Source organism: Arachis hypogaea, chromosome 19 (assembly GCF_003086295.3).
Source record: "Arachis hypogaea cultivar Tifrunner chromosome 19, arahy.Tifrunner.gnm2.J5K5, whole genome shotgun sequence".
Taxonomy (NCBI): domain Eukaryota; kingdom Viridiplantae; phylum Streptophyta; class Magnoliopsida; order Fabales; family Fabaceae; genus Arachis; species Arachis hypogaea.
In genome coordinates this window covers 144,166,845-144,185,189 of record NC_092054.1, presented here as the reverse complement: position 1 = coordinate 144,185,189, position 18,345 = coordinate 144,166,845, and the positions used below count along the sequence as shown (strand labels likewise).

Here is an 18,345-nt window from a genome sequence, read left to right as displayed (position 1 = left end):
TGGATGTTTTTCGTTTGGAAAGAGATCCTGGAATGCGACCAATGATTTGGAAGTTTCCTCCAAATAAAAGAGATGAAATCCGTCGGGCTTATATTAAAGTTGGGCCAAATCAGCCAATTCTTGATAATTATCCATTTTCTGGTGATAAAAGTCATCGTCGCTTTCAAGCTTCATGGTTTAAATTGTTCCCATCTTGGTTAGAATATTCTATAGAAGATGATGCTATATATTGTTTTCCGTGCTTTCTTTTTGCTAAGGAACCTTCAATCAATACGGGTTCAAATGCTTTTATTGAGAATGGTTTCAGGAATTGGAAGAAAGTAAATAGTGGAAAAGAATGTGCTCTTTTGAATCATATTGGCAAAGGTCCTAACTCATTCCATCATAAGGCGCTGAAATCATGTGATGATTTGATGAAACAATCACAACATATTGACAGACTTCTTCATAAGCAAACATCAGAAGAGATTGAAAAGAATCGAATTCGACTAGGAGCATCTATAGATTGCATTAGATGGTTGACATTTCAAGGTTGTGCATACAGAGGACATGATGAAAGCCAAAGTTCAAGCAACAGAGGTAACTTTTTGGAAATGTTAAAATTTTTGGGATCTTACAATGAAAGAGTGAAACAGAATGTTTTGGAAAATGCTCCAAAAAATGCTAAGTATACTTCAAATGATGTCCAAAAAGAAATTCTACATATTCTTGCTACTAAGGTGAGAAATTCAATTAGAGAAGAGATTGGAGATGCCAAATTTTGTATTATTGTTGATGAAGCTAGAGATGAATCTAAAAAGGAGCAAATGGCCATTGTTTTGAGATTTGTTACTCTAGATGGTTTTGTTAAAGAGAGATTTTTTGATCTTGTGCATGTCACTGATACTTGTGCAATAACTTTAAAGAAAGAATTGATTTCTGTCCTTTCTCATTATAATCTCCAAGTTGAAAATATTAGGGGTCAAGGGTATGATGGTGCTAGCAACATGCGGAGTGAGTGGAATGGTTTGCAAGCTTTGTTTCTTAAAGATTCTCCACAAGCATACTATGTGCATTGTTTTGCTCATAGGTTACAATTAGCATTGGTGGCAGCTTCAAGAGAGGTACTTCAAATTCATGAATTTTTTACTCAATTAAACTCTATTGTCACTATTGTTAGTGCTTCTTCAAAAAGACATGATCAATTACAAGAAGCTCAAGCAATTGAAAATGCAAACTTGGTTGCTCAAAATGAATTAGAAACAGGCAAAGGTGCGAATCAAATAAGCACTTTACAAAGAGTTGGGGATACTCGATGGAGCTCTCACTTTAATTCTATTTGCAGTTTGGTAAAAATGTTTACTGCTACCAATATTGTTCTCAATAATATCATTGAAGACGGGACAACTTATGCACAAAGAGGTGAGGCTTATGGTGTTAGTAAAATATTATTGTCATTTGAATTTGTTTTCACTTTGCACTTGATGAAAGAGATTATGGGAATCACTAATGTTCTTTGCCAAGCACTGCAACAACAATCTCAAGATATTCTTAATGCAATGCATATTGTTTCTACATCAAAGTTACTTCTTCAACAATTAAGAGATGGTGGATGGTGCAATTTTCTTGCAAATGTTAAAGATTTTTGTGAAAAACATGAAATTGAAGTCCCTAATATGAGTGCACAATATATTTTTGGAAGAGGTCGATCTCGTCAACCAAGTGTGACAGTTGAGCATCATTATCGAATAGATGTATTCTTGGCAACAATTGACTCTCAAATACAAGAGTTGAATAGTAGATTTAATGAGCAAACAATAGAGCTTTTGACTTTGAGTTGTGCTTTGGATCCTAAGGACAATTTCAAATCATTCAATATTGAAGAAATCAGCAAGTTAGTAGAGAAGTTTTATCCCCTTGACTTTCCTTCTAATGAGCTAAATATTTTGAAATCTCAGTTGCAACATTATCAGCATGATATACCAAATCATTTGAAAGGCATTGGTACACTTTCTGAATTGTGCAACAAGTTGCAAGAAACGGGAAAATCAAGAACTTATCACATGGTTGATAGATTAATACGTCTTGTTTTGACTCTACCAGTGTCTACAGCAACAACAGAAAGAGCTTTTTCAGCAATGAAAATTGTTAAGACAAGACTCCGAAGTAAGATGGCTGATGAATTTCTTGCAGACAATTTGGTCATCTATATAGAAAAAGAATTAGCAGCTATTTTTGACACAAATTCAATTATAGATGATTTTGAAAATAGAAAAAAACGTCGAATAGCCTTTTCATGATACAAAATTGTAAGTAGTAATTTTTATATATTATTGTCTTATTTTGATTGAGATTATATATTTATTTATTTTTTAATTTTATCAATAGAAATAGTAATATAAAATATAACACCACCCCCCTAAATAGTTAGCCTAGCTCCGCCCCTGAATATGTCAATTGTCAAATCACTCCATATAATATCCACAAGCTCAAGTATAATAAGGTACTATCCAAATAAAGCTCCAACACCAACAAAAAAAATGTATGAAGAAAAAGAAAAGTATGAAAAAGAAACCATAAATAACTAAGCATGAAAGAAAAAATTTTAGAAGAAAGAAAAATAATTAAATGCAATAATTGAAAGAAGAATGAAGGAAGAAAGGAGAAAGGAGGGAGAGAGAAGGAGAAAGGAGAGAAGAAAATGAGAGAAATTAAAAATGGGACGCGACGCGCGCGCAGGGCACGCATGCGCGTGAAAACTGCATTAACCATGTGATGCGTACGCATCGCCCACGCTTACGCATGGGTGGTCTGAAAGCGAAATGACGCGCACGCGTTAAGGACACGTACGCGTGGGTGATTTTGTGCCTCTAGCACATTTCCATCACATGGGCAGCACAACTCTTTGTTCAGGTGCTCTTTACGCCGATTTTCATCCCCACACGTACGCGTCACCGATGCTTACGCATGGGTTGAATTTTCTGCAGGGGACGCATACGCGTGAGGTATGCGTACGCGTGGGGTGGCTTTGTGCTTCACGCACCCCTCCCGCGCGTCTCTTGGGCAACTCTCTGTCTAATTGCGCAGACACATAAGACGCGTGCGCGTCGTTGATGCTTGCGCGTCGACCCCCTTTTTTTTATGCAGTATGTAGAATGCAAAATGCAGATGCTGATGCAGACATTATGAATGAACATTAAGAAAAATAGAATAAAATAAAACTAAGAATAAAAAAAACAAAATAAAACTAAGATTGAAAAAGAACTATCATACCATGGTGGGTTGTCTCCCACCTAGCACTTTGCTTTTACGTCCTTAAGTTGGACGGTCTTCAGGCTCATTCTGCTTCTGTTGGTGGGTCTTCCAAGAGAAAAACCTCTAGTTCTTTGTGATCCTTCATCTTTTCTCCATGATAAAGCTTTAGGCGATGTCCATTGACCTTAATAAATTTGGAGCTAGAAGGATGACGTAGGTGAAAAACTCCGTATGGCTCTGCCTTCTCTACTCTATAGGGACATTCCCATCTTAATCTCAGTTTGCCTGGCATGAGCCTCAATCTGGAGTTATAAAGAAGAACTAACTCCCCTGGTCTGAATTCTCTCCTTTTTATGTGCTTGTCATGGACAACCTTCATCTTCTCTTTGTATCGCCTGGAGTTGTCATATGCTTCTAGGCGAAGATTCTCTAATTCTGCTAGTTGCAGCTTTCTTTCAGCACCAGCTTCTTCAAAATTCATGTTGCACTCCCTCACAGCCCAGAAAGCCTTGTGTTCCACCTCTACTAGAAGGTGGCAAGCCTTTCCATATACTAAGCGGAAGGGACTCATCCCAATGGGTGTCTTGTACGCTGTTCTATATGCCCAGAGTACATCTTGTAGCTTGGCACTCCAGTCCTTCCTATGAGGCTTTACTATCTTCTCCAGAATGCGTTTAATTTCTCTGATAGACACTTCTGCTTGCCTACTGGTCTGGGGATGATAAGTTGTTGCTACTTTGTGAACTATCCCATGCTTCTTTAGCAATCCTGTTAGTCTCCTGTTACAAAAGTGAGTGCCTTGATCGCTCACGATTTCTCGTGGTGATCCAAAGTGACAGATAATATGGTTTCTAACAAAGGAAACGACAGTGTTAGCATCATCAGTACGGTTAGGAATTGCTTCCACCCATTTAGAAACATAATCTATAACTAATAGTATATAAAGGTAATCATTAGAGTTTGGAAATGGACCCATGAAGTCAATGCCCCAAACATAAAAAATTTCACAGAAAAGCATAATCTGTTGAGGCATCTCATTCCTCTTGGATATATTACCAAACCTTTGGCATGAGGAATAAGATTTACAAAATTTAGCAGCATCTTTAAAAAGAGTAGGCCACTAGAATCCACAGTCTAAAATTTTCCTAGCTGTTCTTTGAGGGCCAAAATGTCCACCACTCTCAAAAGAGTGGCAGTCCTCTAAAATGGACTGGAATTCTGATTGAGGCACACACTTTCTAATTACCTGGTCAGCGCCACACCTCCATAAATATGGGTCATCCCATATATAATATTTAGACTCGTTTTTCAGTTTGTCCCTCTGATGTTTAGTAAAATTGGGAGGGAAAGTATGGCTAACTAGATAATTAGCTACAGGTGCATACCAAGGAACTACTTCAGATACTGCATGCAAGCTATCAAATGGAAAAGCATCATTTATAGGAGTGGAGTCATCCTTAATGTGCTCAAGGCGACTCAAGTGGTCTGCCACTAAATTCTGGTTACCACTCCTATCCTTAATTTCTAAATCAAATTTTTTGCAGCAGCAGTATCCAACGTATCAACCTTGGTTTGGACTCTTTTTTAGCTAATAAATATTTTAGAGCTGCATGGTCTGAGTATACTACCACCTTAGTACCAAGTAAATAGGCTCGGAATTTATCCAGAGCAAAAATAATAGCAAGAAGCTCTTTTTCAGTAGTAGTGTAATTAGACTGAGCAGCATCTAAGGTCTTAGATGCATAAGCAATTACGAAAGGATCCTTACCTTCGCGCTGAGACAACGCCGCTCCTACTGCATGGTAGGAGGCATCACACATAATTTCAAATTGCTGGCTCCAGTCTGGTCCTCTCACAATCGGAGCTTGAGTCAGGGCGATCTTTAGCTTATCAAATGCTTGTATGCAATCCTCACTGAACTCGAACTCAATATCTTTCTGTAGCAGTCTAGATAAAGGTAATGCGGTCTTACTAAAGTCCTTAATGAATCTCCTGTAGAAACCTACATGGCCAAGGAACGAACGGACTTTCCACATGGAGGAGGGGTAAGGTAAACTAGAAATGACATCTACCTTTGCTGGATCTACTGAAATACCAGTTTTGGAGACAACATGTCCTAGAACAATCCCTTGTTTTACCATAAAATGACATTTTTCAAAATTCAATACAAGGTTTGAACTAACACACCTGTCTAATACTCTAGCTAAACTATCCAAGCAGAGGTCAAATGAATCACCATACACGCTAAAATCATCCATAAATACTTTCATACAGTTTTCAATAAGATCTGAGAAGATACTCATCATGCATCTTTAGAAAGTAGCAGGTGCATTACATAAGCCAAAAGGCATTCTTTTATATGCATACGTTCCAAAGGGACATGTAAAAGTAGTCTTCTCCTGATCTTCAGGAGCTACATGAATTTGAAAGTAACCTGTATAACCATCTAAAAAGCAATAATAAGATTTACCTGACAGGCGATCAAGCATCTGATCAATAAATGGCAAGGGATAATGACCCTTGCGAGTAGCTTGGTTGAGACGTCTATAGTCAATACAAACCCTCCATGAATTCTACACTCTAGTTGTTAGGAGCTCTCCATGCTCATTCTTTATTGTTGTGACTCCAGACTTCTTGGGCACCACTTGTACTGGACTGACCCATTCACTGTCTGAGATGGGGTAAATGATATCTGCTTCAAGTAGCCTGATTACTTCTTTCTTGACAACTTCTAAGATGGTGGGATTCAATCTTCTTTGGGGTTGACGGACAGGCTTTGATTCCTCTTCTAAATATATTATGTGCTCACAGACTTGAGGGCTGATGCCTACTATATCTGCCAAGCTCCACCCAATTGCTTTCTTGTGCTTTCTCAGCACACTGAGCAGTTGCTCTTCCTGTTAGGAAGTGAGTTCCCTTACAACGATAACTGGGAACTTCTAATTATCCTCAAGGTAAGCATACTTGAGGTGTAGAGGAAGGGGCTTCAATTCTAATTTCTGCTCATGGCTAGGCTCTGGATCATCCGGGGATAGTGATAATGGCAAAGTGTCCTCATTGTGTTCAGAGAGTGTCCCCACAATTGGACCTTGCTCCATGTGCTTCTCTTCTACTTCTTCTTGGTGAACTTCAGCTATAGTTTCATCAATGATGTTACACTGGAAGATAGAATGATCTTCCAAAGGGTACTTCATAGCTTCATTTAAACTGAAACTCACTGTTCTGCCATCTATCTCAAAGGAGTAAGTTCTTGAGAATGCATCCAGCTTGAACTTCGAGGTCTTCAGGAATGGTCTTCTAAGTAGGATTGATGATGGTCTTCCTGAGTCATTAGGGGGTATTTCCAGAATATAGAAGTCAATAGAAAATGTGAGCCCCTTAATACTCACTAATACATGTTCAGCGATTCCAACTACTGTAATAATACTTTTATCTGCTAACACAAAACGAGCTGCCGACCTTTTTAAGGGAGGGAGCCTTAAAGTATCATATATAGATAATGACATTATACTAACACACGCTCCTAAGTCACACATGCAATTAGAAAATATTACACCTCCAATGGTACAGTTAACCATGCATGTGGACCTGGATCACATTTTTTTGGTATACCTCCCATTAAAGCAGATATAGAACTACCTAAAGGAATAGTTTCTAATTCATTAATTTTCTCTTTATGTATGCATAAATCTTTCAGAAACTTTGCATATTTAGGTACTTGTTAAATAACATAAAAAAGGGGAACAGTTACCTCAACCTTTTTGAAAATTTCTACCATTTTGGGATCAAGTTCCATATGCTTTCTGGACTTCCTTGCAAGGTGTGGAAATGGGATAGGAATGGCGCCACTTGCAACTTCTGCATCCTTTGGTGCTTCATTCCTTTGCTGAACTACTTCTTCTTCAACCTTGTCTTGTACTTCCTCTTCTTCTTCAGCATCTTCCACTTCTACCATATCCTCAGCTGGGGTGTGTACCTGTGGGCTTGGCTCCTCTTGGTTCCTCTCTTGCAGTGTGGTTCCGGACCTTAAAGTGATGGCATTGATGCTATCCTTGGGGTTAGGTAAGGGTTGAGAAGGAATTCCACTGGAGCTTAAAGGTTGGTTAGTGAAAGTAGGTAATGAATCTATCCGGGCGGCGAGAGCTTGTAAAGTGGCATTCAGACCGTTTAGAGTAGAGTTCAGTGTAGTCTGCATGTCTTGTTGTCCTTGTGCGAGAGAACGAAGCATCTCGTCATTTGATGAGGAAGTGGGATAAGTGATCTGAGGGACCTGTTATTGGTTGTGCTGGGGTCCTTGTGATGGCCTTAGGTGAGGAGTTCTGTAAGGTTGGTTCTGATTCTGCTGTCTGTTGTTGTTATTCTACCTCTGGTTTTCACTGTTGTCTCTGCCTCCTTTGTTATAGTTGTCCCTCCAGCCATGGTTGGAATTATCCCTCTAACCTTGGTTGGAGTTGTCTTGCCATCCTTGGTTATAGTTCCCACCTTGGTTGTAGTTGCCGCCTTGCTGATTGTATCCTTGATTCGGGCGGTCATAGAAGTTATCAGTAGCTGCCACAGTATTGTCTTCTTGTTGGAGCTGCGGACATTTATCAGTATAATGACTATAATCAGCACATATGCCGCATACTCTTTGGGGGACTAACTGTTGGCTTTGCTGTGGTGGGGAAGGCTGAGATTGTTGTTGTTGATTCAACTATAATTGCTTCAGTAGGTTGGTCATTTCACATATACTCTGTGTAAGAGCAGAAGTCTCAACGCTAGAGAAAATTTTTGCAACAACTTTTGAGTGGCTGTTTCTGTGCCTGTGATTCCTGGTGGACTCAGCTAAGTCGCTGATCAGTTGCCATGCTTCATCTGCGATCTTGTACTTCTTCAGAGAACCATTACTAGCACCATCTAATGTAGTTTTATCCCGAGGCTTCATGCCTTGAGTGAAATAGCTGATCAACACTAGCCTGTCAATCATGTGATGGGGGCATGCGTCTAGAAGGTTCTTAAAATGTTCTCAGTACTCATAGAGAGTTTCTAATTCACCTTGAACAATGCATGAGATCTCTTTTCTCAATCTATCTGTAACCTCAGCTGGAAAGTATTTTTCCAGAAATTCTCTCCTGAGCATATCCCAATTGGTAATAGTCGCTTCAGGTTGGGAGTAGTACCACTCCCTCGCCTTTTCCTCAAGAGAAAACGGGAAGGCAGTTAATAGAATAGAAGTTTCATTTGTACCCTGACGCCTAACAGTAGAACAGGCTGTCTGAAAATTCCTGAGGTGCTTGATGGGCTCCTGAGTAGGTAAGCCATGAAACTTGGGCATCAAGTTGATTAGTGCAGTCTTCAGTTCAAAATCTGTAGCCAGAGTTGGATGATGCACTTGATACGGCTGCATTGTAAAATCTGGGGCTCCAGCTTCCTGGAGAGTAATTCTCCTAGGTGCCGCCATTCTATCTGCACGTGAATCAACTGAATCAGTAGTAAAGGAGCTTGTTTCGCTCTCGGATGGTGGTTCATATTCGCCCTCAAATGAGACTGGTGAATCGATAACAATCACTTCACCACCCACAGAGGCTAACCGACGTCGAGCTCGCCTAATACGTGAAATAGTTCTTTCAATTTCAGGATCAAATGCGGCTAAGATCGGATCAGGCAGTGAACGCGTCATTCAATGAGAGAAACATATAGCTCATGGTAATAAAAATAAAATATGCAAATAAAAATAAAATGTGTATACTAATTAATAATTTAGCACACTATTGCAACTCCCTGGCAACGGCGCCAAAAATTGGTGCGTGGCAGAAATTAGGCCAATTAAGAGATTGTAATATAAGAATAGCGTTGCGAGTATAGCTCTTAACCAGCTAAAATCCGCCTCATCAATTTAGAAAGGTTCTCACAAAGTTAGAATAAAAATACTGGGAGTATGAATCCCAGGTCGTCTCCCAATGAGTTGCTAGAAAGGGTGCTAATTTATTAATCAGGAATTTTTTCGAGAGATTTTGAGATTTGAATGACAAAAAATAAATAATTGTAATCAAAACAAAATTATATATCCGAATTAAAAAGCCTTGACTGGGGGAATGATTAATCGGAAGTTCTATCCTTGTTGGGATCTCTTAAGTGTAGTATCAAAAAGATTGTTGTTTTCACTTAGTTAATCCTTACTAAATAAAGGAAAGTCAAGTGATTGAGCTAACTCTTATTTGCAAATCCTAGTCCTCTCCCTTGGGAAGGTCTAGCGTTAGTAAATACAGAACTAGCCAACAACTTCCAGTTTAATCATCACTTAAGCCTTCCAACTCAAGTGTCTCCTTTTAATCAACCCCCTCAAGTAAGGAATCTACTCCATTGACATGAATATAACACTCAGAGAAATATAAGAAGAAGACATGATAATTTAAATAAAATAGGGATTCAAAATTATAAAAGTAAAAGTAATCTTTTGCATTAACAATCCATGAAAATAATCCAATTACCACTCTAAACAAGAATTAAGAATATGGAATAAATAAAAGAGCAAGTAAGGAAACAAACTAGAATAGTATCTTCAACGGAGGTGATGACTCTTCAATACCTAAAGCAAAAGCATAAAACTAATAAACTATGAATGTAAAGAAAACCTAGAAGGAGAGTAATCCTCTCTAGATTCAGATCTAAAAACCTAAAACTATCCTAATGAGAATGTGTGTTGAGTCTCTGCATGTTCCCTGACTTTAATCTGTGTTTCTGGGCCGAAAATTGGGTCAAAATGCAGCCCAAAATCGCCCCCAGCATTTTCTGTTATTTCTGCAGATCGCGCAAGTCACGCGTACGCATCAGTCACGCGTGCGCATCATTTGGTAAATTTCCTTGTCACGCGTATGCGTCGTCCACGCGTGTGTGTCTTTTGTGCAGACTCCAATCTGCGCGTACGCGTTAGGCACGTGCACGCGTCGCTGATAATTTCTTCATATCGCGCGCACGCGTGAGCCATGCGTGCGCGTCGATGCTCGTTGGTCATCTTCTTAGTTTCTTGTGTTCCTTCCATTTTTGCAAGCTTCCTCTCCATTTTCTAAGCCATTCCTGCCCTATAAAGCCTGAAACACTTAACATACGGATCACGGCATTGAATGGTATAAAGGAGAATTAAAATACACAAATTAAAGGTCTCTAGGAAGCAAGTTTTCAACCATAGAACATAACTAGGAAGGAATTGTAAAATCATGCAATTAGTATGAATAAGTGGGTAAAGACTTGATGAAACACTCAATTGAACACCAGATAAACCATAAAATAGTGGTTTATCAATGACGCGGACGGTCGACGTGGAGGTAGACGACGAGGGGGTAGAGGCAGACGGAGAGGGCGTGCGGCGGATCACGATCACGGTGATGGTGGTGACGACGACGACGGCAGCGATCAGCACGGACTTGTCGGTGGTGACGCTGGAGGGCATGCTGGAGTTGGGGGTGTTAGTCTCCATCATGGCGATCATGGTGGAGAGTGGTACCGCTCCGGTATGGGTGATGGGGCTGAGCATGGGGATGGTGGACTTGGTTCAGGGCCCCTAGGCGATTACTTCGTCGGTGTGCCTATCCATGATCAGACACTTCAGGAGAGTACCCCATGGGTTAGCCCGGGGACGATGTTTTCAGACTTCCTGACCGGTGATGGTCTTGATGCGGACTTTGGCGGATCACATTTTCTTGATGAGATTACTGCTATCATGCAGGAGGATGATGCGGCCCGTCGGCGTGGTCAGACGTCGGGGACATAGCCACCTTTAGATGTTGATCTGAATGAGCCTCCTACCGTGCCTGCTCCTGACCATTTTGCATTGGGTGGTACCCCTCCTTCTGCCTATACTGCTGGGTCACATTCAGTTGTCGGGCCGTCCGGGGCACCCGTCCAGCCTAGGCCAGTGGCGCAGTCTGCCCCGGATGAGGATGAGAATGAGATCGAGGATAAGGAGCCGCTTATTCGGAGAGGCCATAGGACATGGGTACCCTGTCGTTGCTTCACCGGTTCGCATCTATTCAGATGATTTCTCTATGTTGTATGACTTTATTTCATTATCACTGTTGTATCTTAGGCTGCGTTTGTTTACAGAGACAGGACACTGAGACAGGGACATTAAGATACAAAATCGTGTTTGGCAAAGGAGACATGGACAGAGACAATGTATCCAAAGACACTGAATTAGTGTATTTTGTGTCCATCCTGATAGGAAGGACACAAAGACACTAACAAGGGACACAACTTAATTTTTATTTTTTCTTTCATTATTCTTGTTCATTTTTCATAATTATATTTTGTATTGTTATATTTTTCATCTCAAATTTTTTTAATGAAAAAAATGAGAATAAATTGAATTTTCATAATTTGTTCTAGTTTATAACCAAACAGAATACAAGAACACAAAATTTTGTGTCTCTGTCCATCAGTGTCTTGTCCTGTCCTATTCTCAATGTCTTGTCCTATCATGTTCTTAGAAACAAACACAGCCTTAAGGAACTGTATTTACTTCTTTTATGTATTTGTATCAACCATGTTGTATTTTGGTTATTGCCTTTGAGTTCTTTCTTGTTTGATCATGTTTCCGTTAAATTGATAGTGCGAACTCCATTGTCTGTTTAAGTTCTTTTATACTTTGCTTGTCATGCATCATTTAATATGTAGATTGCGTTACCGCTTTATCTATTCATCGGACATTTCGTACTTGACAACGGAAACGGAACATGTTCATTAATTAATAAAACCATGCAAAGTACATCACAATAAGTTTAACATATTTTATCCCTCAGCAACTCCACCTAAGAAAACCTATTACAGTGTAATCCAAACGCAAAAGTAAAATGGACGCAGTAATAAAGATAACAATACACTTACTCAAATGCCCCCAGTATGGGATGGTCCTCCGACCTGTGGGCAACTCCGACGTGTGTGTCTGGGTTACCAACAGAGGCCACATCTCTTCGGCCGATTCGGATCTGCCTCGTCCATATTGGTCCGTATCCGAGTGGACATAGGACGACCCTCCTTTGCGCACCTCTTGTTTGGATCCAGGATCACTGTCGGCCTATCATATGGTGGCCAGAAACCCTCTGGGATGGGAGTGTGAATCCCATTCGATATACACTGAATACCAAACTAAGACGATACACCTGGTGGACGTACGGCTGCCAAGTAATCCGTGAGTAGGCACAGCATGCCAGGGCGTGCGGACACGAGAAATGAAGTGCCTGAAAGTATCTGTAGTCACATATCTGAGATCCAAGTGAGACCCTGTAGCTACCCAGTGAGAACGAACCAGTCGGAGTCGTCTCTACGACGGTGAACTCCGAGTTATCCCTGTCATACAACGTCACCGTGAAACACCTCGCCGTCTTCAAGTTGGCCTCGATACACTTCACCAGGTGTTGACTGAATTGTTGTTCGGTACCCAGCTGGGCCTCAGCCTCTCTCCCCTTGCGGACAAATAGTTCGGCCAATCTTCCGTATGTTGCCTTCACCAGCGAGCACACAGGGAGGTTTTTGACACCCTTGAGGATTGAGTTCACACACTCAGAGATATTCGTCGTCATATGCCCGAATCTCCGCCCCTCATCACAATGATGTGTCCACAATGAATACTCAATCCGGTTCACCCAGTCACACATCGCAGGGTCTTCAGACCGCAGAATATCAAACTAGTAATCGAACTCTACCTCGGTCTTAGCATACGCTGCGTTCACAAGAACCCTCCTTGCGTCTTTGCCCTTGAAGGTTAGGGCGAAATTTACTGCTACATGTCAAATGCAGAATGCACGGTATGCAGCTGGAGGTAGCCATCCTCCGTCGGGAGCCTCAAGCGCGGCCTTGATGCCGTTATGCTTGTCCGATATAACCAACAGACCCAGCTGCGGTGTCACGTGCTGACGCAGGTGGGAGAGAAAGAAGGACTAGGACTCGGCATTCTCACCTTCAACTAGTGCAAATGCAACAGGGAGTATGTTGGAGTTCCCGTCCTGTGCAATCGCGACAAGCAACGTTCCCCCATACTTGCCATACAGATGGGTGCCGTCAATACTAACCAACGGCTTGCAATGACGGAATGCCTCAATACACGATGGAAACGTCCAGAACAGTCTGTGAAAATAAGCTTGAGACTCGTCCAGTTGTCCCCCAACTCCAACAGGGCTCGTCCTAAGGACAGCAACAGTCTCAGGCATTGTCACCTGGACTCCTAAGACCTACCTAGGGAGTTCGTTGTACGACTCATCCCAGTCACCATAGATGAGGGCAACAGCCTTCTGTTTCGCCAACCAGACCCTCCTGTACGTCGGCCTAAACCCAAAGTGTGCGGCTATGGCATTTAGGAGCACCTTGATGCTGACGGATGCATCAGCCCTAACCATTGGCATAATGAATGCCGAGATCACATGATAATCCAAACTCATGTGGTTGCTAGAGATGGATGTCGCGAGGCACGTATGCGGTCCATTGTACCGTTTGACCTCCCAAATGCCCTTCCCCTGCCGGAGACTTAGCCGAATCAACCATGTGCACCCATTTCCAAACTCAGAACACTTGCCCACATACCGGCGATAGTCAGACTCCACTACCTTGTACTGTACCCCTCGGCGGATGCTGTAAGTCTTGACACTTAACAGGGCCTCATCTTTATCCTAAAATTGCTGACCAACCTGAAACTCTATCAAACCTGCAGACCCTTCCGCATCTTTAGCGCCAAATCCAGCAGGCTCCCCAGGAACCCCCTCCTGCCTCATGGCATCCAAGTCCAAAGATGAAAAATGTGGAGGGTACTGCTGTGTGCCAGAGCTAGAACCACCTCCCGCCCCTGCAGGCTCACTCACTCCAATATCATCGCCACTGTCATCAACAATCATATCCGGCTCCACATCATCGTCCTCTGAATCATCCAACAATCCATCTCCGGCCCCAGCCGGTGTAACACACTGTAAAGAGGTCGGCAGAAATTCTCCGGTTCCAACCTCGTCGCCTACGCTGCCGTTGAGATCAACAGCGAACGAAGGGGAGGCGACAGGTTGGACAGGTGGCTCGTACACAGGGACGGAGGAAGAAGCAACGGCAGGTCTGGAGCTAGAACCGGCTACCGTCCCTATGGTAGGGGTATTCTAGTTCGAACCCCCCGAGCTGGATACCACATCAACTAACTTTGCCAATAGCTCTGGTGTCCTCATTTCGGGAAACTGCCGGCGATAATGAAACATGACCTGCAAGTCCTCATCACTCCCGATCGTGAAACAATCATACTTCACGGTTTCTTGGAGCACCGTGATTGGAATGCGATAGAAAAACTTCTTAACCCGTTTCACACCTTCCAGACCAAGTTTCACCAGTATAGAGTTAACAAGTCATCATAGCTCATCGTAGGCCTCACGAAAATACTGAGAGGATCCTTATCAGTGAACTTCACACCGGAACGAGTTTTCTCTTAATCGAACCTCTGTGGTAAACCAACGCTACAAAACTCTCCTCATTAGCCATTTTTCCCTCTAATGAGAGCAACTCACATTCACACCATATATATACAGGTCTGGTCCTCACTAATTCGAACTAGCCTAATTTGAATTGTACAATGTGTAATTCGAATCAGCCTCTTTCGAATTACATAGGAATTGGAATTGGGGAGTAAATCGAATCAGCCTGGTTCGAATTACTGTTACTGTGTAATTCGAACCAGGTGAATTCGAATTACATGTTTTGGGTGACTCTTCATAATTCGAATCAGCATGATTCGAATTATATAGAAATGGAGTTCGAGCTTAGCTGATTCGAACTACATATTATTGTGTTTTGGTTGATTGATGAAGCTGAATTTAAATTAGCTTAATCATGTAAATTTGTGCTCTCCTTAGCTTATTTAAGTTTTTTGCCCTATTTTTATATGAATAACTATAATACTAAAATCTGTACACCTAACATTTGTAAACAAAAAATTATTGCAAATACATTAAGAAAGCGAAGCATTAATGAATAAATATAGATATATCCTAACAAATCATCATTATCGGTACATCATGTACCGTATATCCCACATTCTTCGATAGAATTAAAGATAAATCTATTTCATAGTGAGATGTAATTTTAGGAGTAATTTGTTTTTAAAATATATTTGTCAATTTTTTTAAGAAAATAACGGATATAATTTTATAACCAAAGTAACTCTTCATTCTTAGTTAAAGAATAATAAAATAAACTACTTATTACAATATTTATTTCATAACTAAAGTAACTTTTCATATATTGAATTATATTTTAAATAATATAATTTAAAATATTTAAAATTATAAATATACTTTAAATTAATTATTCTCTCCCTAATTAGAATATTACTGATCTCTTTTCTCTAATTTCAAACACATTAATTATATACATTCTCTCTTTAAATTTTATAGTGTAATTTTAGTCATTTATATAAATCTAATAGTTATAATTAAATCCTCTCATTTTTTATATAAAGACACTTTTCTCACTAGATATACCACCTATATATATTTACCTAAAGATATTATGTTTACCTAAAGAGAAGAGATTATGTTTACCTAAAGAGAAGAGATTAGTAAAATAAAAAAAAAATGAGATTCTAATTAATATAACAAACTCACACATTATGAAAATTATAAATTTAATGGTAATTAAAATCTTATTTTGTCATTTTAAAAGTTCTTTGCTTTAAAATGAAAAACTTGACTATAATGATAATAAAAATTATTCTATATTTTTTATATATAAAATATAAAATAAAAATAATATTTTAAATAATATTTTATTCTTTTAGATTATTAATTCTTTAATAGATGTGTTATTCAAATAATTAAAAAACTGGTTATATTTTATAATAATAATTTTTTTTATTATGATACATGTATAATATTTGTCTCCACTTTTAAAATTTTTTGGATCCGTCACTAATTTTACTTAGCTATATATATAAAGATAGGGATGTTTAAAATCTAATTCGAACTCAATACATATTTTGTTAGATTTGGATTTATCGTTTTTATCTGGCATTATTTTTTGAATTGGGTTCGGATTATGCTTTGGGTGACTTGTCTTAGGGCGAAGTTACTTTTTATTATTTAAAAAAAATATTTTTGAGTAAAGTTAATAATGAAATATTATATTTTTATATTTTAATTAATATTTTATATTATATAATATTATTATATTTTAAAATAATTTATTTTAATATAAATATAATATAATATTTGTTAAATTTAATTTTTGAAAATAAAATTTTATTAATTTAATATATAAAGTTTACGAAATTGTTTTGGTTGACAAAAGGAGCCAAAGCCCAAAAGAAGGACGAAAATTTCACAAGATTAACCATCCTGAGTCAAGATGTCCCAATTACATCACTACAAAGAGCAAAATTGATTCTTCGAAGGGGAAGTTCTAGATTTACAGAGTATGTCTTTGATTTTTTTTTTTGTACACGTGTGATCTTCATGCAAGTGGTCTTTGATTCTGTCATATATAACACTGATCCTGAACTTACCTTCATGTTAGGACACTTAATTTTTTCAACTATTCAAACTTTTCTGGAGCCTCTAGCGTCGACGCTATTTTCAGACCCATAAAAAAGCGCCCCAGTTTAGCAAGAAAGGCTGAACATATACCCAAGTTTCTTGAAAAGTCCATTATCCATCTCCTATCGTTGTTTCTGACCAGAGTCCCACACCTGACTAGACTTGGATTATGCTTAACTGCCTAATCGGCATTGATCTTGAGCCAATCTATTGGAGGAGAAAATTTATAAATTTTTAAATATTAATTTCACAGTAGATCAATTCAATTTAATTTAATTTATTTCTGTTAACTTTAAAATTGGATCAAAATAAATGAAATTGACATTTAGGATCACGATATATGCCCGCCATAAAGTTGTGAATAGAGGTGACAATTGAATGGGTAGGGGTGGATTTTTGTTCTATCCGATTTCGTCCCATTTTATAATAATCTGCATAGAATTCGTCCATCTCCTATTTACCAGTAGTAAAATGTTAAACTCTAACCCGCTCCTACATGTATCTATTTTACTTCTATAATTATTAAAATCCAACAAATAAAATTAAATTTCAAAATTTATTTAACCATCATCATATAAATAACATAAATTAAAATAAAAACTTAAATAAGTTAAATACTTAAATCTCAACTTGGTCCATGAACTTTCAATCGAGTCTCGAACTTGTCCCTCAACTTAAAATTGTCTCAAATATGTCCCTGAACTAAACAACAGTCGTTCCTGAGATATTTTCTGGCAATGGATTGATGACGTGGTTGTACGGAAGCCACACTAAAAACCAGGCGAACTTATAAACGTCGTCGTTTCTTTTTAGCGCCCAAAAACAACTCAAGATTTCATATCTGGTGCGAAAACTCGTAATATGCCTCCTCTCCTCCTCAACGATGATGGCTCTACCATCAACTCCCTCCGCTATGCCCAATGCATTCTCTGCAGCCGCCTCACCCACTCCGTTGCCCCTGATGTCGCTGCCATCGACTCCGTCAAGCGCCGCTTCGACTCTCATGGAGGCTTCTCTCTCGCTCTCTCTTTTGCCAACCTCTTTGCCAAGTTCTCCTCCAAGACCGGCCCCGGCAACATCAACAACAAGTGGACTGTCATCTGCCTTATCAAGATCATCTTCAAGGATTGCAAAGATGCGAATTTTAGTATTGTTTTTCTAATCTCTTGCCCAATTTGTCCTTCTCCGACAATGTCGATTTCCGTAAGGATAAGGATTCTTCTTCTGTTAAGCCTTTGGAGGATAATAACAAAAAAAATTGGTTTAACGGGTTCTATTGGTTTCAAAGGATCTCAAGAATAGGAAAAGCTTGCGTTTAGAGATTTTGTCAATTTGATTTGGGAAGAGAATGAGTTTTTTGAAAAGGTTTTGGTTAGAGATGTGCTGTATGCTTGCCAAAGAGTTGATGGGAAGTATGTTAAATTCGATAGTGGTATTGATGGAGGTGGATATGTGTTATCAGATTTGATTAGGGTACTTAGAGTTATTAGGTTTATGGTACATAAGCTCTGTAAATTGGGAGGAAGAAGTGAGCACAATAACCCCAATGCATAGAAATACTAGGATTATGCGCATTAAA

The 18,345-nt window shown here is 39.4% G+C and overlaps 1 protein-coding gene across 1 annotated transcript; it reads left to right on the top strand.

Moving 5' to 3' along the window:
- Nucleotides 1–41: 41 nt before the first annotated feature.
- On the top strand, nt 42–2,268 carry LOC112778955 (uncharacterized). The gene is made up of 2 exons (XM_072228580.1): nt 42–2,145; nt 2,252–2,268. Exons 1-2 carry the CDS (start codon nt 42–44, stop codon nt 2,266–2,268), a joined length of 2,121 nt encoding a protein of 706 aa, XP_072084681.1.
- Nucleotides 2,269–18,345: the final 16,077 nt, after the last annotated feature.

What these genes read in the sequence shown, in the direction of transcription:
- LOC112778955 (XM_072228580.1), top strand. Translation starts at nt 42, where the DNA reads ATGATTTGGAAGTTTCCTCCAAATAAAAGAGATGAAATCCGTCGGGCT.